This window comes from Nematostella vectensis, chromosome 6 (assembly GCF_932526225.1).
Source record: "Nematostella vectensis chromosome 6, jaNemVect1.1, whole genome shotgun sequence".
In the NCBI taxonomy this organism is placed as follows: Eukaryota; Metazoa; Cnidaria; class Anthozoa; order Actiniaria; family Edwardsiidae; genus Nematostella; species Nematostella vectensis.
Window position 1 is genome coordinate 14908585 of NC_064039.1, and position 19780 is coordinate 14928364.

At 39.9% G+C, this 19780-nt stretch overlaps 1 protein-coding gene across 1 annotated transcript in view; it reads right to left on the reverse strand.

The window, feature by feature from the left end:
• Positions 1-19552, reverse strand: part of LOC5515162 — a 48296-nt gene extending 28744 nt beyond the window's left edge. The window contains exons 1-20 of the mRNA XM_048728985.1: positions 19526-19552; positions 19128-19263; positions 17908-18218; positions 17165-17306; positions 13539-13840; positions 13116-13257; positions 12638-12795; positions 10637-10783; positions 10180-10318; positions 9714-10075; positions 7973-8111; positions 6366-6664; positions 6002-6140; positions 5268-5581; positions 3024-3168; positions 2406-2731; positions 1910-2039; positions 1107-1550; positions 727-890; positions 257-403 (exon numbers count right to left, since the gene is read on the reverse strand). Coding sequence (XP_048584942.1) covers positions 257-403; positions 727-890; positions 1107-1550; positions 1910-2039; positions 2406-2731; positions 3024-3168; positions 5268-5581; positions 6002-6140; positions 6366-6664; positions 7973-8111; positions 9714-10075; positions 10180-10318; positions 10637-10783; positions 12638-12795; positions 13116-13257; positions 13539-13840; positions 17165-17306; positions 17908-18218; positions 19128-19263; positions 19526-19552 — 4113 coding nt within the window. The remainder of the gene's footprint in view (positions 1-256; positions 404-726; positions 891-1106; positions 1551-1909; positions 2040-2405; positions 2732-3023; positions 3169-5267; positions 5582-6001; positions 6141-6365; positions 6665-7972; positions 8112-9713; positions 10076-10179; positions 10319-10636; positions 10784-12637; positions 12796-13115; positions 13258-13538; positions 13841-17164; positions 17307-17907; positions 18219-19127; positions 19264-19525) is intronic.
• Between the last annotated feature and the right edge of the window lie 228 nt (positions 19553-19780).

Genomic DNA, 19780 nt, shown 5'->3' on the forward strand with positions numbered 1-19780 from the left:
GAAGTATCGCCTGTGGCGCAAGGGTTCTTGGGAATTGCATTGTGCAAATCGCGAGACGACAGAAAAAAAAAACAGTTGCATTTTATGACTGGGCTACCACAGGTATCCCAGTAAAAACAATTCCAAACAACTCAAAATGAGAGCCGGCTAACAAGCCGCATCCTTAGTAGCGCCCGCTCGATAGAGGTCTCCAGTTTGCGAAGTGAAATGGATTAAGCGAACTTTTTACCTGCAAAATAAGATCTTGCTAACCAACCTTTAAGTCTGGACCACTATCATGGTAGAATTCCCACCACATCCCGTCTTTGCTGTGTGAGAGATACACCCTTTGAACTCGCTTTCCAGTGCCGATGTCCCCCTGGGTCTCGATGGCTGTAATCTCAGTCAGCTGACTCAGATCAATCTGGAGGAAATGTGATGATATAGACATGCTGAAAAAGTTTGTTCCTATTTCTTCTTCATATCTTTAAATAATTGGTAACGAATGTGTTAACGAATGTTAGCAGTTTATCTTTGATGTGCCTTCAAGTAGGAAGAAAACAATTATTAGGAAAAATAGTATATCTCATATGTCAAAATATTTCAATTTAATATGCAATGTATCGATAAGAGTTTCAGAGGTTAATTAACTCAATGCTCCTAAGTGAATATGCAAGTTAAGCAGCGAATATTCACTCTTAGTTAGGCAATAGATATCTCTTGGCGATATGTTACAATCGAACAAACCTGTAAGTACGACCTTTCTCGATTCGGAAAAACACTTCCGGCACACCACATGGAGGTCGAGCCCAGTCTCCCTTTCCCAGGCTCGTGTCCCGCCATAAAGCCTGTGGCGGTGATGGACGAGTTGGGGATTGCGCCCGACTGCATCCCAAGGGGAGACTCGCAAACTGTTGTGAAAAACAATATTCAGCTATTCTGTTAATTCAGACTATCAATTGAAAAACCACGTAACATCTCATTTCTGCAGGGCAGGATGGGCCCAGAACCAACGCAGGATGTTATGCTGCGGGATTATTCATTAATAAAAAGATGGATTACCGATGATGGTAATGGTATTGACAATGACAATGACAATGACAATATTAATTTCTATAAATACCTACCTTTACACCCGTAAAGCTCCACTCGAAGAGCAGGATTTACTGACCACGTTATAGGGTTGAATCGAATAACTCTTAATATGACTGGCCGAGCAAATACAGACTTGACAGCAGTGGATCTGTCCCGAAAGCCACTAAATATTCTGGTTCTCCCACCTTCCGCGTAGTCATACCAATGCTTTCCACGCGGGCTATAGGATATGTAGTAACTATAGACCCAACTATTTGCAAGGTAGGTGGGTTGGACGGCGACGGCGGTCACCTTTCGCCTCCTTCCGTGGTTAATATAGACTTGTAAGTATACTTGTGTATTGAAGCCTGCCTGCGAAGCCGTAAAGCCCCCTGTGAAGTGTAGTCTTCCCTCGCTAGGTCCCTGGTATGATTGCCAACTGGACGATTTGATATTCGAAATCTCGTGACTTTCCATACCAAGAGCAGCGGAACACTCTGCAAATGAAAAAAGGACTCGATGAATTTGGGTCAGAACAAACAATAAAAAACATAGAACTCGTTGTAGTTTATATAAGGTTAGACCAAACAAAAAGACAGAACTCGATGTACTCGACTGTTTGATTTATGGTGTTACAATTACATGACAAGTTCCCCATCCCAAAGATAGACATCGTTTGAGTAGTTCAAGTATTTCAGTATTTCATGGACCAACTCCTTGCATTTGTTTTGTGTTGTATCGTCGTGTTGTATATGTATTGCATGTCATTTGTCTATTTATTACTATCATAATTATTGATATGTAAAATGTAAAAAAAAATGAAATTAAATATAGCAAATAGTCCATAGATACCGACCTGCACAGCCATAGACTACTGCTTTCAAGCAAATCAAGGCGGTCCATGTCATGGGAACTATTTTAACGTAGCGTGCCGTGACTTCGCTGTTAGGTACAAACACAGAGTTCCCATACACAGTTTCGAATACCTAAAAAAGAAAAAAGGTCTATTGTTTTGGGCGGGTACGGATACTAGATATATTTATAGGCATTTTTTGGAACACTTAAGGTACGGTTGTTCTTACATTTATGGGCGACATGTTCTTACATTTACAGTTGTTCTTACATTTATGGGTGACACAAGGTATACAGTATAAACGGCAAAAGGAATTTGCCACCCTTAAAGTCAATCTCGATAAAGCTATAAAACACTATATAAACGACTTCTGACTTAATTCAGACAATGAGTGACAAAATTATTGATAAAAATGGTTTACTCTTTAGCTTCTTTTTTAATGCTCATATATAAATAACGGCAAAAAGTATAGATTAATCGTGCTAGTGCATTGCAATACCTTAACTTGTCCTCGCTCCGTGTAGTTACTCCATGTTCTCCCATCCAGACTATACTCAACCCTGTACCGGCTCACCCATGATGCATTGCCATCGCGCGGTGATGTAATCTGTCCTTCAGTACTGATCCCTGTTATCTTATTGGCTACCTTGAAGCTGTATTGCAAAAACTGCTGGCCCATGTCCGAGCCTGCACACCAGCCCTTCAGTTCACTTGCGTGACGCAAAGAGCCGAGGTATGGCTCAAAGCCTGGCCCGAAGTAGCTGGAGGCCGTCATCTCTGTCGTTTTGGGGCCGTACTTATATAGAGGAATTTCATCCATGCAATCTGGGTTTAAAAATGAAATAAAAATGGAGCACATTTAAGGGTGCGACCCACAAGGCATTTTCTTAAAAACGTACTTTCATTGATTGAGAGGTATAAAAAAATTTGCATTTATTCTACGCCATTTTTAAATTCATGAATTGATTCGAAGGCGCAGAGCGCTTATCATGTTCATAACAAGAACCTCAACTTGATACTTTCCGTTCACCTCTCACCCCCACCCCCCTCTCCCCCTAGAGAAGGTTTGCATCACTGGGTGGTTAGCTTTAGCTCAAGAAAATAAATGGTGACTCACCTTGATTGCATGTGTAAAGTTCTAGTTTCAGACAGCCCCGGTTGCCCTTCCACGAGAATGTGAAGATAAAGAGCCTTTTCACGACTATTGCTTCACTGAAGTAGATAAATTTGATTGCTGTGCTATCTTCGTTGCTTGTAAATTGCTTGAGGAAATTAAAGCAATTGCATGAATGATGTTATATACCTTTTTTATGATTGATAAAAGGACAAGTGTTTTATTTCTTAGTCTGGCCTTACTCGGCCTGCAAAATTCCATCAAAACTTGAGGAGAGAGTGCCACACTCCCATAACATTACACTATTAGGGCCCTATCGCACTATCGAGGCGCCAAGGACGTCTGTGTGTAGGTTAAGCTAAAAAACTCACATATGTCCGTGGAAAGTTACAGAGCCAAGAGGACGACCTAAGTGTTTGCGCAACGTGACCAATTCACCGATCGGGACAAGACATCAAAGGAGGCGATGTTCTCCTCTGAGGCAGGACTATTTCCTGCCATACAGTAAACAGGACTGTAGTAGGGGGTGGGGCACTAAGGGCAATGCCCAAATATTTTCACAAATATATATGAGGAAATGACCGGTAGGCGTCAGGCGTAGGTATGGCTTGCCCCCTGTTTCTATATTGTGCTCCCCAATATTTCGAGGCCTGATACGGCACTGATAAATAAGTCTAACCACGGGAACTACGATACGGGAACAACAATCCCCGATGTGTGTTGGATATTGTACTCGAATAAATAACTAGCAAATAAGATATTTCTAAATTTATAACGCGAAATGTATCCTGCTTCCTGATTGCGAAATCTTTTTGTATTTGACTCTTATTATTTCCAATTCTCTTGTCTGAAAACCCTAGCGATCGTTGTTTTTTAACTCTCGAAACATTTGAAAGGTACAACTGTGTAACAATAGCCTCTTGAGTGTTCGTAGAGAGGCGCGCTGAGCCCTCTACGAACTTAACTTCGAATGCAGGTTCTAGATGAAATAAAGAAGGGAAACAACGCTCCAGTATCGAACAGTATGTTTCCAGTTTTATTGCTTGGGCGAGGCGGCCGAGGTTGGCCGCTTATAAACATATTATATTTTCCTTTGCAGCCGTCCTCGTTTATCAGTCGCGAAAACACCCCCAATTCCCCACGAATAAGGTAATGTTTTAAACAGCAAAATCCTATCGCGACTTCTAAATTCCGAGTATGCAAGCATTGTTTTCTCATATTACAAGAAGACAGTACTATCGTTTATTTCGGGGCTACAGCACCAATAAATGCTTCTCACCTCCTCTTTCGGGCTCATAACAATTGACAAGGGTGTAGTATATGGCATACGATTGTCCGATAAAATTATCAACTGCAAAATAGTATATCCCCTCTGGTTTACGCGAACGGCAAAAAAGTCATATCTTTGATTTGTAATTTATTCACTTTATTTTTAATTTCCATGACAGCACTATACTCGAAAAGAAATTTCGAAGCAGCATAAAACGCCACTCTTCTATTTTGGGCCACGATAGAACGATACAACTACGATAGGACGGTTGTCCGATAAAGATTTCACTTCATCATCTATCTCTTATCTTTGGGCAACGAAAGCATTTTATTCAGATACGACAGTACAAGTTCGACGAAAATTCAACAAAAAAGGGTGTTTTATACTTCATGTTTTACTGCCACGATAGTCACAACAGCACCTTTCTTATTCTGGGGCCAAGACGATCCCGAGGGGGGGGGGGGGGGGTGACTCTCCAGAAAAGTGGACGGGGGTGCTCTACCTATCTTTTAGGGTATAAAATTTTTACCAACTGATATCGTTTAGGGGGTGTTTTTAGGATTTTTCCGATTCTGCTATCTTTTAGGGTGTCTCACGCTAAATGGTGGCCCAGTAACTCGAAACGTTCGATTATGCTGTCGAGCACCCCCGTCAAATCCAACAACGAAAGTTCTCTATCTTTCCTTTCACATGATAGCACGATATCTGTTTTTTTTTTTTGCTAGTAGTAATGTCGTCAGTGTTTCTATTGTGAACGCAGTCGAAGAAAAATTCAGAGCTTATGTTTTAGTGCTAAAATGTACGTCTTTATTAAAGTCCATATTTTATTTTTGAATTTTTAGCAATGCTGACCCTATCCCTCAACTAATTAATTGACCATTTCTCCCTAGATGCTGGGCCAAAAACTAGCCAAATACCATTTTGTTGCTTTATAATGTCCGCAAACTAATTCAATTATAGTCATAATTATTATTTACCTCATTGTTTATCTCCTTATGATAGTACCAATGAATGTTGTCGTCGGTGTACTTGATTTTGACAATTTTGATCCACTCATCAGTGTCCTCATTGCCTTTAACAGCCAAGCCTGTGATAGGATAAGGACGTGGAAGACTGACACTCAGCCATTCTGATGAACCCGCCTTTGCCGCGCACCAAGATTTATTGTGCGCATGCGTACCCAGCCTCGCCATATACGGATGGTAGCCACCGATCGCGTCGGAACTGCTTGCGTCAAACACTAAATCTGGGAAGTTTTGTTCGTTTTCCAGACCGATCGGGTCGAAGCATGCTGTAACAGATAATTAAAATACGTTTACTTAACAAAAGGGCGTATTGGAGCGACACTCGTAAATCCCGCGCTCTGATTGGTCGAGGGACCATGTGTTACAAGAGGACACACGCACTTGGCGTCAGCATGGGCGCGCGCTCTCCAAAACTAAATCACGTAAGAAAACATTTTTATTGATGTGTAAAACACATAGATCTATTTTTATGCGCCTGTTCTCTACTGCGACTTCGACTACGTCTTTTTCGTTCATGACACGCTGTGACGTCATCTGCCTATCTTTTAGAGGACAGACCACAGTGTTTCTTTTGTAGAGCTAAACCACTCTCGCTGGGAACCTTTTGTAAGAATTCCTTCCTATTGAAATCCTTTTTCAACCCTTCCGAAGCAGCCATATGCAGCAACGTCTCACTTTAAACATACCTCTGCAGCCATAGATTTCCATTCTAAACGCCAAAGATCCAAAGGTTCCTTTGATATTGACTTTGAAATATTTTGCCTTAAAGGGGTTTGCAAAAATGTGCTTCACCACTGAAAAGCTCTCCGTGTTTCCTTCAAAGATCTGCAAAGAAGTTTGAAAGAAGTTAAGATACCCAAACCACAATTCCTACCAGCTTAATTAATTCACCATCTTAACGACCCTCATCAACTACACACGCAATCACCCAACTACGTACAGTACGTTTCTCTCGACCTTCCTACCTCCCAATCCATCGCACTTTTAACTACCTAACTTTTACTCACCAACTAAACTTACAATTTTTACTATACCGATTCAATAACATACCTTTAATTTCCCATTTTCGTGGTAGTCCACCCAGGAAGATTCTTTAAGGCTATAAGAAATGCTATAGAGGGTAACCCATTTTTCATGATCGCCCTCAGTCGCAATTCCGGTGACTTTCTTTGCCATTGGCCCAAGTTTAACTCGTATATACAAGAGAGGGGAGTATCCATGGTAATACCAGAACTGGCCCCGGTAATTTAGCCGCGCTCTATATGGCTCCCGATTTCTTGTCCATGTGTGTCCTTCTATGTCATTTGCTTTGATTTTCGAGTTTTCCATCCCGAGGGGCTCATCGCAAACTGTGAATAAGAAAAGCAACAACACATTTTTTTTTTGTCATCGCGCGGGTACCCTGTGTCGTCGCCCGCCTGCCCGTACAACCAGCAAAGTTTGCAAAAACTTTGCAAAACGACTCACCAAAAAAACAAATCAATACTTTATCTCCTTAATCATTTTCTTTCCTTGTTTTAAAGTATGATGAATTACCCCCTTAATTTTAGTTATGGTGATTGCCGTAATGGAATTTCTTATAACCCCCCGTAATCATCATGTTCGATCAATCTTTTGTATCAAGCGCCTTTTCTTCTGCTGTTTGGTTGAAATCTGACTTACCACAATGCACATGGTATTTTCATGTATACTTAAAGCAGCGGCGTAGCCAGGATTTTTAACAGAAGGGTCCCAGAAGGGACTTTCAATGCATTTTCTCCTGCATTTTAGATAATGTCTCATACATTTAATGTATTTTTGGATTCTAAAATGGGAGGCCCTAGGCCAGCCCCGTGGCTACGCCCTTGCAAACATATTTTGTAAGTTGAGTTTCGTCTTCGTCACTATAGAAATGGCAAAAAAACGAAATGGTGTAAAGCGAGTAAACACAAAACTTAACACGCAAGGGTATAAGAAACAAGCCACCACCCTATAGCATGGGGGAATGCTTGAATGAAAAAAAAATATGAATCTTCTTGTTACTCAGACCTTCTTTTATAGCAGAGCATTAAGAGTTTCAGAATTAAAAGATACATTATCTCTAAAATGTCGACTCCGCTTTTGTCAGTGCCTAAAAATCTATATATTAACGTTTAATTATGGCAATTTAGCCGAAGAAGAGCATAGACGAAAAACTTTCAAATTCTGAAAAGGAGATATAATTTGATTATAATTTGAATTTTCTACAAAACTTTGAAAATTGAAGCTCATTTTCTTTCCTGAAGTTGAATAATTAGTTAACTACCAGGTTGAGATATTAAGATGACGGAAAAACTTGCATCCACACAACGTCACCCCCCTCCCCCTGTGTACGCGCCTTAATATTTTCTAATACTTTTGATTAGTGACGGGTTGAACGTTTGTTCTTATCACTTAGTTTGATATGGATCATTTACCATACGGAATAGAATGGACATTAGCTGTTCCAGTGCACATAAATTTGATCGCATACAAGATTACACATTAAAGCTGGCTATTTAAGAGAACTTGTATCGATTCCAACAAAAAACTTCATTTACACCAATTGCAGGCACCTTTATCATTTTGTATACTACCAATATAATGGTTATCCATTTTTTTAAATCTCATTTATATATGGAAAGCGATTGTTTGCTCACCTTTACATCCACAGATCTCGACCCGCATACAAATGCGGTTGTGCCACGTTGTTGGAAGGAATCTCACAAGACGACCCACAACAGGAGACGCTAGCAAGTGCTTAACAGTCAGGTTAGAGATGGTGTTGCCTGCAAATACCTGCAAGGAACCGAAACCTTTGAGGAATGCGTTTACAAGGATGAAATATCTGCAAGGCACAGAAACCTTGTTGAGTAAGTTGACCCAAAATACACAAATTAGTTTGTTGCTCATCTTAGTACTTTAAGCAGACGCCATTTCGATTATTTTCGCCTTTTAGAGGGTATAATGCACGGCTGTCTATGTCTTACAACGATCTTTCGAAATCAAAAATCAAAAATCGACATAAGGGACGATAGAAAAAAGACTCCAGGACGCTGTTACATTTGACCCAGACTATTTTTTTTTTTGATAATCAAACAGGCCGTATTACGGTGGCCCACAAGGGCACGGCAATTTTTTTTTTCACGGCAAAATTTTATGGTGAAGAAATAAGTTTTACCGTGAAGAAATAAAGTTTTGCCGTGAGATAATAAAGTTTTACCGTGAGATAATAAAGTTTTGCCGTGAAGAAAATAAAGTTTTGCCGTGAAATAATAAAGTTTTACCGTGAGATAATAAGTTTTGCCGTGAGATAGTAATGTTTTTCCGTGAAGAAAATAATGTTTTGCCGTGAGATAATAAAGTTTTGCCGTGCGATAATAGGGTTTTGCAGTGAAGAAAAAAAATTTGCCGTGATGAAAAATTTTTTGCCGTGACATTGTGGTACATCGTAATTAATCGTGTCCAGTAACGACATGAATTATTCCAGGGCCGTACAGCAAGAGGCACGTGAGACACTCGCCAGTCGGTAAAATTTTGATGTTTAGTGTTTCACAATTGAAAAATATGAGATAAAACACCTGCTTTTGTTGAATTTATCATCCAGTGGCTTGCTTTGCCTCGGTAAAATTTTGATGTTTAGTGTTTCACAATTGAAAAGTATGAGATAAAACACCTGATTTTGTTGGATTTATCATCCAGTGGCTTGCTTTGCCTCGGTAAAATTTTGATGTTTAGTGTTTCACAATTGAAAAATATGAGATAAAACACCTGCTTTTGTTGGATTTATCATCCAGTGGCTTGCTTTGCCTCTGTAAAATCTTGATGTTTAGTGTTTCACAATTGAAAAATATGAGATAAAACACCTGCTTTTGTTGGATTTATCATCCAGTGGCTTGCTTTGCCTCGGTAAAATCTTGATGTTTAGTGTTTCACAATTGAAAAATATGAGATAAAACACCTGCTTTTGTTGGATTTATCATCCAGTCGCTTGCTTTGCCTCGGTAAAATTTTGAATCTGGCTACAGGACTGTATTCGGTAGTGACTCCAAGATAATACAATTTTAGAAATTAATGGCTCTGTCGGGTAACTTTTTCGTTAGAACGTACAAAACACGGAATCGATCTTTTTATCTGTCTATATTAGGCATTAAAGAAAAGCTTTGCTTTATTGCCAACTGTTTTTTTTTTCCTTTTCGATGTAAAATTTTCATAATTTGATGTTTCGATTAAAGAATTATTTTACTTGAGACTTAAGGCTCTAGTTTAGATTGTTGCTGGTGTTTCAAGAGTTCATCAGTATAAAGAAATGTATTTTTTTCTCTATAAGAAAACATCGCAATTCTGACTCAATATAACAAACGCAGAATACCATTGACAATGCAATGTTACAGATCTTACCAGAGTGGTATTGTTGCTATTATGGATATGTTTCCAAATATAACCGTGTGAGCTGATTGCCACATTGTATGACGTCACCCAGGCATGACCAATCGTGTCGTCGGACATACGGTGTTTTCCTTGAGTTGAGAATCCCATGATTCTATACGGTACTTCAAGGTCGACTTGAAGATACTGCCGAACATCTTGATTGAGGGCACACCAAGCTCCGTTGCCTAGGTAAGTGCCAAGTCTTCCGTAGTGTGGCTGATAGTCTGCCCCCAGGGAGGAAGACGCCGTTATGCGGGAGCTGTTGATGTTCCCTGATCTCATGCCAATCTCCGCTGTTGCACCTCGGTCAGAAGGATTCTCACATGGAGAAACTAAACAAACACAGGCAAAATATACATATGGAGAAGTGGGTCAGAACGCCACCTCGAGGAAAATGGAGAGGTGTGGGTTTCACCATAAAATTTCTAGGAGGTACCTTCTCTTCCGTATATTTCTACCCGCGCGCAGATCTTAGAGAAGAATGCCATGACGAGGAACTTGACGTAGCGAGCTATTGTAGGGCGTCTTGGCCGAGCTAAATGAACAGTCTCGGAGGCATATGGACCTTCAAATCTCTGAAAAAAAAAAGAGTGGGTTCATGTATTTAACATTGGCACCTTTCGCTAGCAGTACCACGCAATGGGCATATACAAGCTAAGATGGCTAAGCGCCGCGCAAATAGCGCTAACATTGCTGCGCACCGCTACATTCGTTTGATAACAAGACTAAGAAAAAAATCGCGAACAACATTTGTCTGAAACTAGCGCCAGTATAGCTGAGATAGCAATAAGGTAAGAAATTTTGTCACTGTTTAGCGATTCATTAATTTTATCTTACACATACTCTTGGTTTGCTGCCTGGTAAATCGACTGCATTTTACCGACTCAACTCACCTGGCCTGCGTGATAATCCATGATATATTCCCAATCTGTTGTTGACACAACCTTTGTTGCCACACTGTAAGAAGTAATTCTTGGACCATTTACACCGAGGCCCTGCATAGCGAACCCTGTCACTGTTATTAGGGTAATCAAGTCTACCTGCAGAACAGATTTTCCCATAGATCATTTTAATGAGCTACAGATCAACGTACAGGTTAGCATCCCTCGCAGGCGTCGCTCGCTCCCCCTCCACAAACGCCTGCTGCACCGAGCAGGGTTTTGTGTTGCCATTGTTTTCTGAATTGCTTCAATACCCAATCAGTTTCAATGTATTGTCATATATTAGCCAATCAAAATCGTGCTGTAGTCAAGTTGGGATGAATTTCTAAAGTTGGAACTAGTTATAACTAACAAATATGTGTAGTTTATGGCCAAAACTCCGAAGAAACCCGTCGATTCTGAGCATCAGTGAGTTAGTGATTGAGTAGAGCTGCCTTAATATTTTGGAGATAAGTTAGTGCAACAAGCATTCAATTTGCGCTCTACGTTTATCGCGCCTTCATTGACATCGTCTCCAATGTCAACACCAAGAAAAGAACAAAACCAAAGGACTACTGCTAATACGTGAAAACTAATTAAAATATAGACCATATAAATTTGTGTTTGAGTCTTCCTTTATTTAATTTGTAGAGTAAATTTAAAGCCTACGAATTGCGTTTATTACAACTTGATCGTCAAAAACTCCGAACACACGACTATACAACAAAATACACAAAATATCAACGAGTCGCCAAACCTGCACTAAAACATTGCCTTTTTTGTCTTGTGCGGCAACGATAAACGTTCATTACTCGGCTATTCTTTGCTAATTCAAGTTCGGAGAGCCTGTGAAAAGGTTGAAGAATACATCGCACTTCTTCCTTACAAACTGCGATATTAATTCGGCCTGGAAGAGATCCAATTTTGGTACAGTAAGCATACTGAAGCAAACGCTCGGCCATGTTTACGTGCGAAGTAATCAGGGTAAAAAGTCCAGCCTTCCAGAAATTGGAATGCTCCTCCTTATTGGTCAATCGCTGGGAACACAAAACCCTGCTCGGTGCAGGGGGGGGGGGGCGAGCGACGCCTGCCTAAAAACGCCTGCGAGAGAGGCTAGCTACGTGCAGGTCATCAGATCAATTTATGGATCAACTCACACATCATCTCACAAAGACCAGCTCAAAAATCATCTCACAAAGACGAAACAGATCAACTTGACAGAACAATTTGACAGGTCAACTTACGTATATCGGAGATATACCCACGGTATCGGGAAAACTCGCCACCACCTAAACTTGCCACTGGTGGCGAGTTGGTTTGTAACATTATCCGATTAAATTGAAGTAGTAAAAGAAATTAAAGTTAACCAACAAACAAACCTATTTGGAAAGTTTGAAGGCTTTTTCGAATTCGAGAATTGAAAATTCGAAAAAGCAAAAGAAGTAGAGCAAAAAAGTAGTAGCGTTCTCGCTCGATAATAAACTCCGAATTAATAGACCCAACACAGAAATATTTATCTATACTGAATCTGAATCTTTCGGCTTCACTGTAGTTGCAATAAGTGGACTATTCGAGCGGCTTTAAGCCGTATACAAAGCAAGATTACAATGCGAGTTTGTCTGTTCTTTCTTTGATAAACAACAAGACCTTCGATGCGACAAAGCGCATCGTGGAGGTATTCGCTCGCTTATATAGACTTTCAAACAACAAAAACCACAAATAAAGAATCATGTATGTTTGATATACTATCTAATGTAAATGGACAATAATATTTTCCGAAATTTCACTTGCATTTGACTTGCTTTGATGATTGATTCAAAATAGAATGAAATCGAGTGCTCGGCTGCGTTTGATTTTGCCCGCTGTTCACAATTCAGTTCAATCATTGCATTTGATATCTTTGATTTCTAAACATTCATAGTCGCTACACTTTTCATCAGACGAAATTACATAGAAACAGCAATGTGTGATTACCATTAGGTACTCCTTGGCAATCACGTTCGATCCTGAGCACCAGGCGGACTGTCCGTACAGACGACCCTCGGCAGCGTTGTAACCAGAGGCGGAGGAGGATGCCGTGATAGAAGAGTCTGGAATCGATTTGCTTGCCATGCCAAGTGCTCTTTCACAAACTGCAAACATGTCTAAATCGTTTACCCAGTCCGCATTTTCAAAAAGTATTATACTTTTTTAAAATTAAACAAATTGGGAATTTTTTTCAGAGGACTTTCATAGGATTTTCTACCTCCCCAAATATTGCCATCAGACGACAGTCTTTACTTTTAAATAGCCCAACATCCATTGGTTCCCGCTAAAGTTACCATTGCGCTATGGTTCTCATCCCTTCTAGCATTCTTAAAATAACGACCAAGAGCCAAGTTTGATGATAATTTTCATCTAACATTTTCAATTGTGATCATTGCAGGAATAAGTTAAATAGGCCCTAGCATACCTCTGCAACCGTACAACTCCATTCTGATGCCAGGAAAGTAGAAATAGCAGGTCATCACTGTTAGCTCAACGTAACGCGTAGTGACGTTCATACGAAAATTATGACGCACTGTGCTGTATTGCTCAGTATTGCCTTGGAATATCTAGTCAGGGAGGAACAACAATATGTAAGAAGCGACACTCGAAAATGACACTTACCAGGATTGTTACTAGGAAAAATTTATAGTGATTAAGTTAGAGTTTATAAATCAATTCCAACCAAGGATGGATGTATAAATGAGTGTCTTCTCCCCAACCTACAATGTGGTGTGCTGAAGGTTATCCAACACGACATTAATATCAACAAAACTTAACACTCACTTTAAAAGCTTACTTCAGCAATAACCAGTACCCAGCTTCTGGGTAAGTAAACTCTAAAACATACCCTTTTAAGTCCATATTCAGTGTGATCCCTCCAATGCACTTTGTCCAAACTATACGACAAAGCGTAAGTCACTGCCCTATAAGTTGCGTAACCCTGTGTGGCAATCCCGTTGATAATGGCTAAGCCTGGCCCGAGGTCCACTCTTAGGTACATACGTCGACGCCCATACATACTAGGGATCCATGCAGTGTTTGTCGGCCCTGGGCGCACACTCAAATAATTTTGACCAGTATTCCATGAGCTTGCTATTATTTCGCTGTCTGCTATCTCACCACTTTCCATCCCTAGCGGCTCAGAGCATTCTGATAATTAGAAAACAGGTTGGGAGTAATAAATATACATTGAGCTAGAATATTTTAGTGAATAGATGTATTGTGTTTATGGTTATGCTTTCTTCGGCAATGCAGCTTACCATGGCTTTTGAGATACTGGCTTATTGAGCCATGGCGAATAAGGATCTCTAGACAGTAAAACCTTTATCTACCTTTGTTTTCTTTATCTTCCAAATTTTTCCCATCTCCTTCTACGCGGGAATACTTATGGGAACAACGTCAACAAAGTAAAAAAATAACATAATAAGTAAAAGGTACATAAATAAATGAAATAATAGTTCACTTGCTTCGTTTAAAAGCGTAAAAAATGGCTTTCCTTGCAGTGGCCTCTGGAAGACAGTTCCAATCTCTGATGGTCCGAGCAAAGAATAGTTCCACATGGTAGTTCGTTCGTGAGGGAAGCACTTTGTATAGATTAGGTTATTCATATGTTCTTAAACTCTATCCATCGAAAGGACTGTTGAAAGGCCATCAGTGGCAACAAGGCCATAGTGAATTTTGCCATGAAGCACGAATCTCGATGTGCGACGTTGTACCTTCTCTATTCTGCTTATGTTTGTCTTTGTAAATGGGTCACACATACAATACACGCATACTCAAGCGATTGACGCACTGGAGCAAAGTAAGCCTACATCCACAGGGGGAGCCTATTCTCGGGTTTAGCCGAATAAAACCGAGTGTGTTGTTAAGTTTGTTGCACATGCTACTGATTATCTGTGTTCTACTTCAAGTCAGGTGTGATAGTCACTCGTAGGTATATTGCGAGTACCGTGAAAACTTGGATTTTTTACTTTCGTCCTACCCTTACGATTCCTTGTTTACAAGGCTAGTTTGTGTCTAGGTCCTGTTGCAATATTTTGGGCTTCCTCGGTAGAATTGGTGGTAAATCATACGATCGTATTGTTTTGTACGGATCTCACAGAGGCCAGATTGTCTGGGAGATCCTTAATATAATAGAGAAAGAGACATGGCCCCAACACGGAGCCTTGGGGAAACCCAGGAAGGACGTCTACATCTTATGATGTTTCCCAGTTGGGCACCACAATCTGCTGACTTGGAGATAGGAAGGACTTAATTCACTGGTTGGCTTCACCTTGCAAATAGGAAGGACTTAATTCAATGGTTGGTTTTACCTTGCAGATAGGAAGGACTTAATTCAATGGTTGGTTTTACCTTGAAGATAGGAAGGACTTAATTCACTGGTTGGTTTTACCTTGCAAATAGGAAGGACTTAATTCACTGGTTAGTTTTACCTTGCAGATAGGAAGGACTTAATTCAATGGTTGGCTTTACCTTGCAAATAGGAAGGACTTAATTCAATGGTTGGTTTTGCCTTGCAGATAGGAAGGACTTAATTCACTGGTTGGTTTTACCTTGCAAATAGGAAGGACTTAATTCAATGGTTGGCTTTACCTTGCAAATAGGAAGGACTTAATTCAATGGTTGGCTTTACCTTGCAAATAGGAAGGACTTAATTCAATGGTTGGTTTTGCCTTGCAGATAGGAAGGACTTAATTCACTGGTTGGTTTTACCTTGCAAATAGGAAGGACTTAATTCAATGGTTGGTTTTACCTTGCAAATAGGAAGGACTTAATTCACTGGTTGGCTTTACCTTGCAAATAGGAAGGACTTAATTCAATGGTTGGTTTTACCTTGCAGATAGGAAGGACTTAATTCAATGGTTGGTTTTACCTTGCAGATAGGAAGGACTTAATCTACTGTTTGGCTTAACCTTGCAAATAGGAAGGACATAATTCAATGGTTGGTTTTACCTTGCAGATAGGAAGGACTTAATCTACTGGTTGGCTATACCTTGTAGATAGAAAGGACTTAATCCACTGGTTGGCTATACCTTGTAGATAGGAAGGACTAAATCCACTGAATGTCTTTACCACAAACGTCATAGTGCATTTTACTTTGAAACAAGGGCGATTTGCCTAGCTTTGCCATCCATCACCAAAACGTCGTTACCCTCATGCGTCTAGTCCACAAACGACTCATGATCGAAGTGTTCTAATTTCATTACTGCAGGATGTAGAATATGTTGTTCGTATCCAAATGACGCATGATTGAGCTGGTTAGGTTCTAGAATCTTACAAGGAATGCATGCTAGAATATCAAAATGGAAGATTACACAGACAATGTAAGGTTTACTATAAGCAAACGTTGCATCAATATTTTGAAAAAACTGACTACTTCTGATATAGCCAAACGAATCAACACTGACCGTTCCTAAGGAAATTTCAGAAGTTCAATGGAATCGCCCTGTGGCCTTTCTGGTTACTTATTGACCAGGATAATCAAAAGATGCGTGCGGATGCAAAGCTTGCTTCAGACGCTACAAAGAGCAAGGAAATGGCCTCAAAAGTCAGGGTACGCTGCAATAGCTAAGAAAAAGTATTAGTCTTTAACTATCCCACCACCCTTTATCATATGGCGGCTGTGCAGTTGTTTAAACCACATTGCTTGAAAATTGGCTTGATGCCTGGTCTCTATGGGTAATTCTCGAGACCGGAAAAGGACAGTTGATTGGTTAATGGGTAACTTGTTAGCCTGCTCGCAGGTATTTACCAGGTGATTTACGTTAGTTTGTTCCGATATGCGCCGAGTCTTGGCTGCAATCTTGTTATTGACCGCGCTGGTTTGGCACGAGTGACAAACGGAAGCACGGGTGGCCTAGTGTGTTAGCGCTTCGGCCTCTCACCGCTCAGGTCGTCCCAGGTTTGAATCCTGGCTCAAACTGGGGATTTTTTTCCGGGTTCCTGCCTTGATTCGATTTTTAGTCATAAGTGAGTTGAAGTTATTCTCCCGTGTTTCCTGTTTTCTTGGATAAGGACACTAAGCCGGAGGTCCCGTCTCTCAAGCTGCACTACATTAACCTGAACCGAAGGGACGTAAAAGAACCCCAGTGACGGTCCTTACAATTCTTAGTAACAAAACACTCAAGGGGGAACCTGATTTGGAGCCTAGCTCCAGTATAACTAGTGGAAATTGAATAAATAAATAAAAAAGTGACGAAGGGGGTATAGCGAAATACCTAATGTAAGACACCGGGTAAGCGCCTGTGAGTAGGCTAGTTAATTGAAAATTAATCCTATGTGAGTCATGAGCTCTGGATTTCAAGTTACATGCAAAGAAATGAGGGCAATAGCAAAAATTTAGACTTAATATAATACAGATGAGAATACAATACTGGAGACAGACTCTTTTTCAGCACTCTCACAATCGTTAATACCCAAAATAGCCATACAAGCAATAATTTCTGCCCCCAAAAAAATACATGCGGCATTTACCTTTGCACCCAATTAACTCGAATCTCATGCAGGCCGTTTGTCCTTGCCATGTGATTGGACGCACGCGGATATATACCGCGACTATTGGTACGAGCAGTGTACTTCTTACTCTCCCTTTCCCGTCCGAGTTACCAGTAAAAATCTGAGAATAAAAAGGGATCGAATTATTCCATCTACATGTATACATCAAGCAATATGTTATTGTTACAATGTCCTATTTAAGGATGCTTGCTACAGTTAATTGACATTGCCTTAATTTTTCTAAGCTTTCAACACATCTATATTCAACATACGCTGAATGACCATAATAACCAGAAGACTGACGTGACACAGAAGGTCCGTAAAAGCATCCTATAATCCCTTCATATCCGAATTCGTTGTTGCACGACTGCTGAGAGTTCAAATCCATTTATCGTCTGAGAATAGTGCGAGGTCGTGAAACGACTAATTTTACTATAATTCAGTTTTACTCATTATTGGAATCTTGATATTAAAGAGTTTGAACATTTGCGTAAAAGAAAAAAATATCGTTAACTGGGAACTCAGCCACTGAACAACATTCTTTTATGAGTGCATCTAATGCTAGATCTTTACTTACACAAAAATGTGTGTGGAAAAGAGAAATAAAAAGACACCGGGGTTTTGTTTTATTGCAGTTGCGTCCACATTTATTATTCGGTCTAAATATACCATTTTAAGGCACTGCATTGTGTGCTGATATATCCCACTATTTGGCTACTTACCTGTAACGTCCCGTTTCTCGTGTAGTTGTACCACCTCTCGCCGTCCACGGTAAACTGTAAATAGTATGACGCCACCCAAAGGCCCGAGCCGTTTATTATCTGGCCCTGGGTCTCGATATAACGGACACGGTGCGTAGAGTAGAGGTCGATCTGTAGGTACGGCGCGGGGTCGTCTGGGGAGGCGCACCACGCGCGAGTTGGGTTCATCAGGCGAGCATACTTGGCAGCGTGGCATAGTCCCGCGGCCGAAGAGGAGGAGAGCTGGCCGTCAGGAATGCGACCGTGACTTATCCCAATATCGCCAGTACAGGCTGTGGTCAAAATTAAAGCGCAATTATAAGGGGTCGTGCAGGACCCTAAAAAAAGAGATGGGGGAGCTGTGCTACAGATACTTCATAAATAAAATTCATTGCCCGCATGGACCCGGTATGGTATATACACCTTCGACGTTCAAATGGAGATTGGCAAATAGCAGTTCGCCCGAAAGGACCCATTGTTCGAATAATATTTCAGAAAATTCAGAAAAATTAAAATAAAACACGCAACTATGCAATAAATGTAATTAATATATGGTTCTGATATCGCTTTAGTTTTTTTACCACCTTTATTTTCAGAAAATATATAATACCCATAAGCACCTTTCCGTCGCTTGGGCCATTTGGAAATGGCCTTTCGTCGTTGGCGATGGCAACCTATATTGAAATGTGTATGTGCATCCAATTGATTGTTTAAAACTTAGGTATTTACGCACTTCAAAATGTTCAAAGACATTTCTTAAAAAAACAACTTTTCGCAATATAGTCCCGACAGTCCTATAATTCCTCAGCCCCTTCTTCTCTTTTCAAATTGCCTGTTGGAAGACCTCAATCCCGATTGTTTAGGCTTTTTTATGGTTAGGATGCTTTTTAGAGTTAGTCACGAACCATAGCACAAATTACCCTTTGTACATTACGAAGATTCCATTTTACGTTTTCATATAGATTTTAGAATAATTTAAGATTGACTAATTACAACCTAGAATACAGATAACATTTTATACGTAGACATTTGGCATCCATTATTTTTGTCAATATATATTATATATATATATATACATACATACTAGACTGTAGTCCAAGTAATATCGTTTTACATATTTATCGTTTTATATATGTAGATATCTATATATATATATATATATATTACTATTGACTTAAGATAATAAGGCGACATTTTCTTACGTTCGCATCCTCGTATTTCCACTCGCAGGCAGATCAAGTTCGAGTATTGTTCAGGTCTTATGGAAATGAACCGCGCCTTTAATTCCTTCAGGTGATTTAGCACAGTGCCGTTTGAGTCAGTGTTTCCCAAAAATCGCTGTGTGGATGAAAATAGTTTTTTAGGCGAATAAGAAGATGCAAGGTCAGGTGATTCGAATTTGAATAATTTAAGATTGACTAATTACAACCTAGAATACAGATAACATTTTATACGTAGACATTTGGCATCCATTATTTTTGTCAATATATATTATATATATATATATACATACATACTAGACTGTAGTCCAAGTAATATCGTTTTACATATTTATCGTTTTATATATGTAGATATCTATATATATATATATATATATTACTATTGACTTAAGATAATAAGGCGACATTTTCTTACGTTCGCATCCTCGTATTTCCACTCGCAGGCAGATCAAGTTCGAGTATTGTTCAGGTCTTATGGAAATGAACCGCGCCTTTAATTCCTTCAGGTGATTTAGCACAGTGCCGTTTGAGTCAGTGTTTCCCAAAAATCGCTGTGTGGATGAAAATAGTTTTTTAGGCGAATAAGAAGATGCAAGGTCAGGTGATTCGAATTTGAGATCATATAAGAAAAGGTT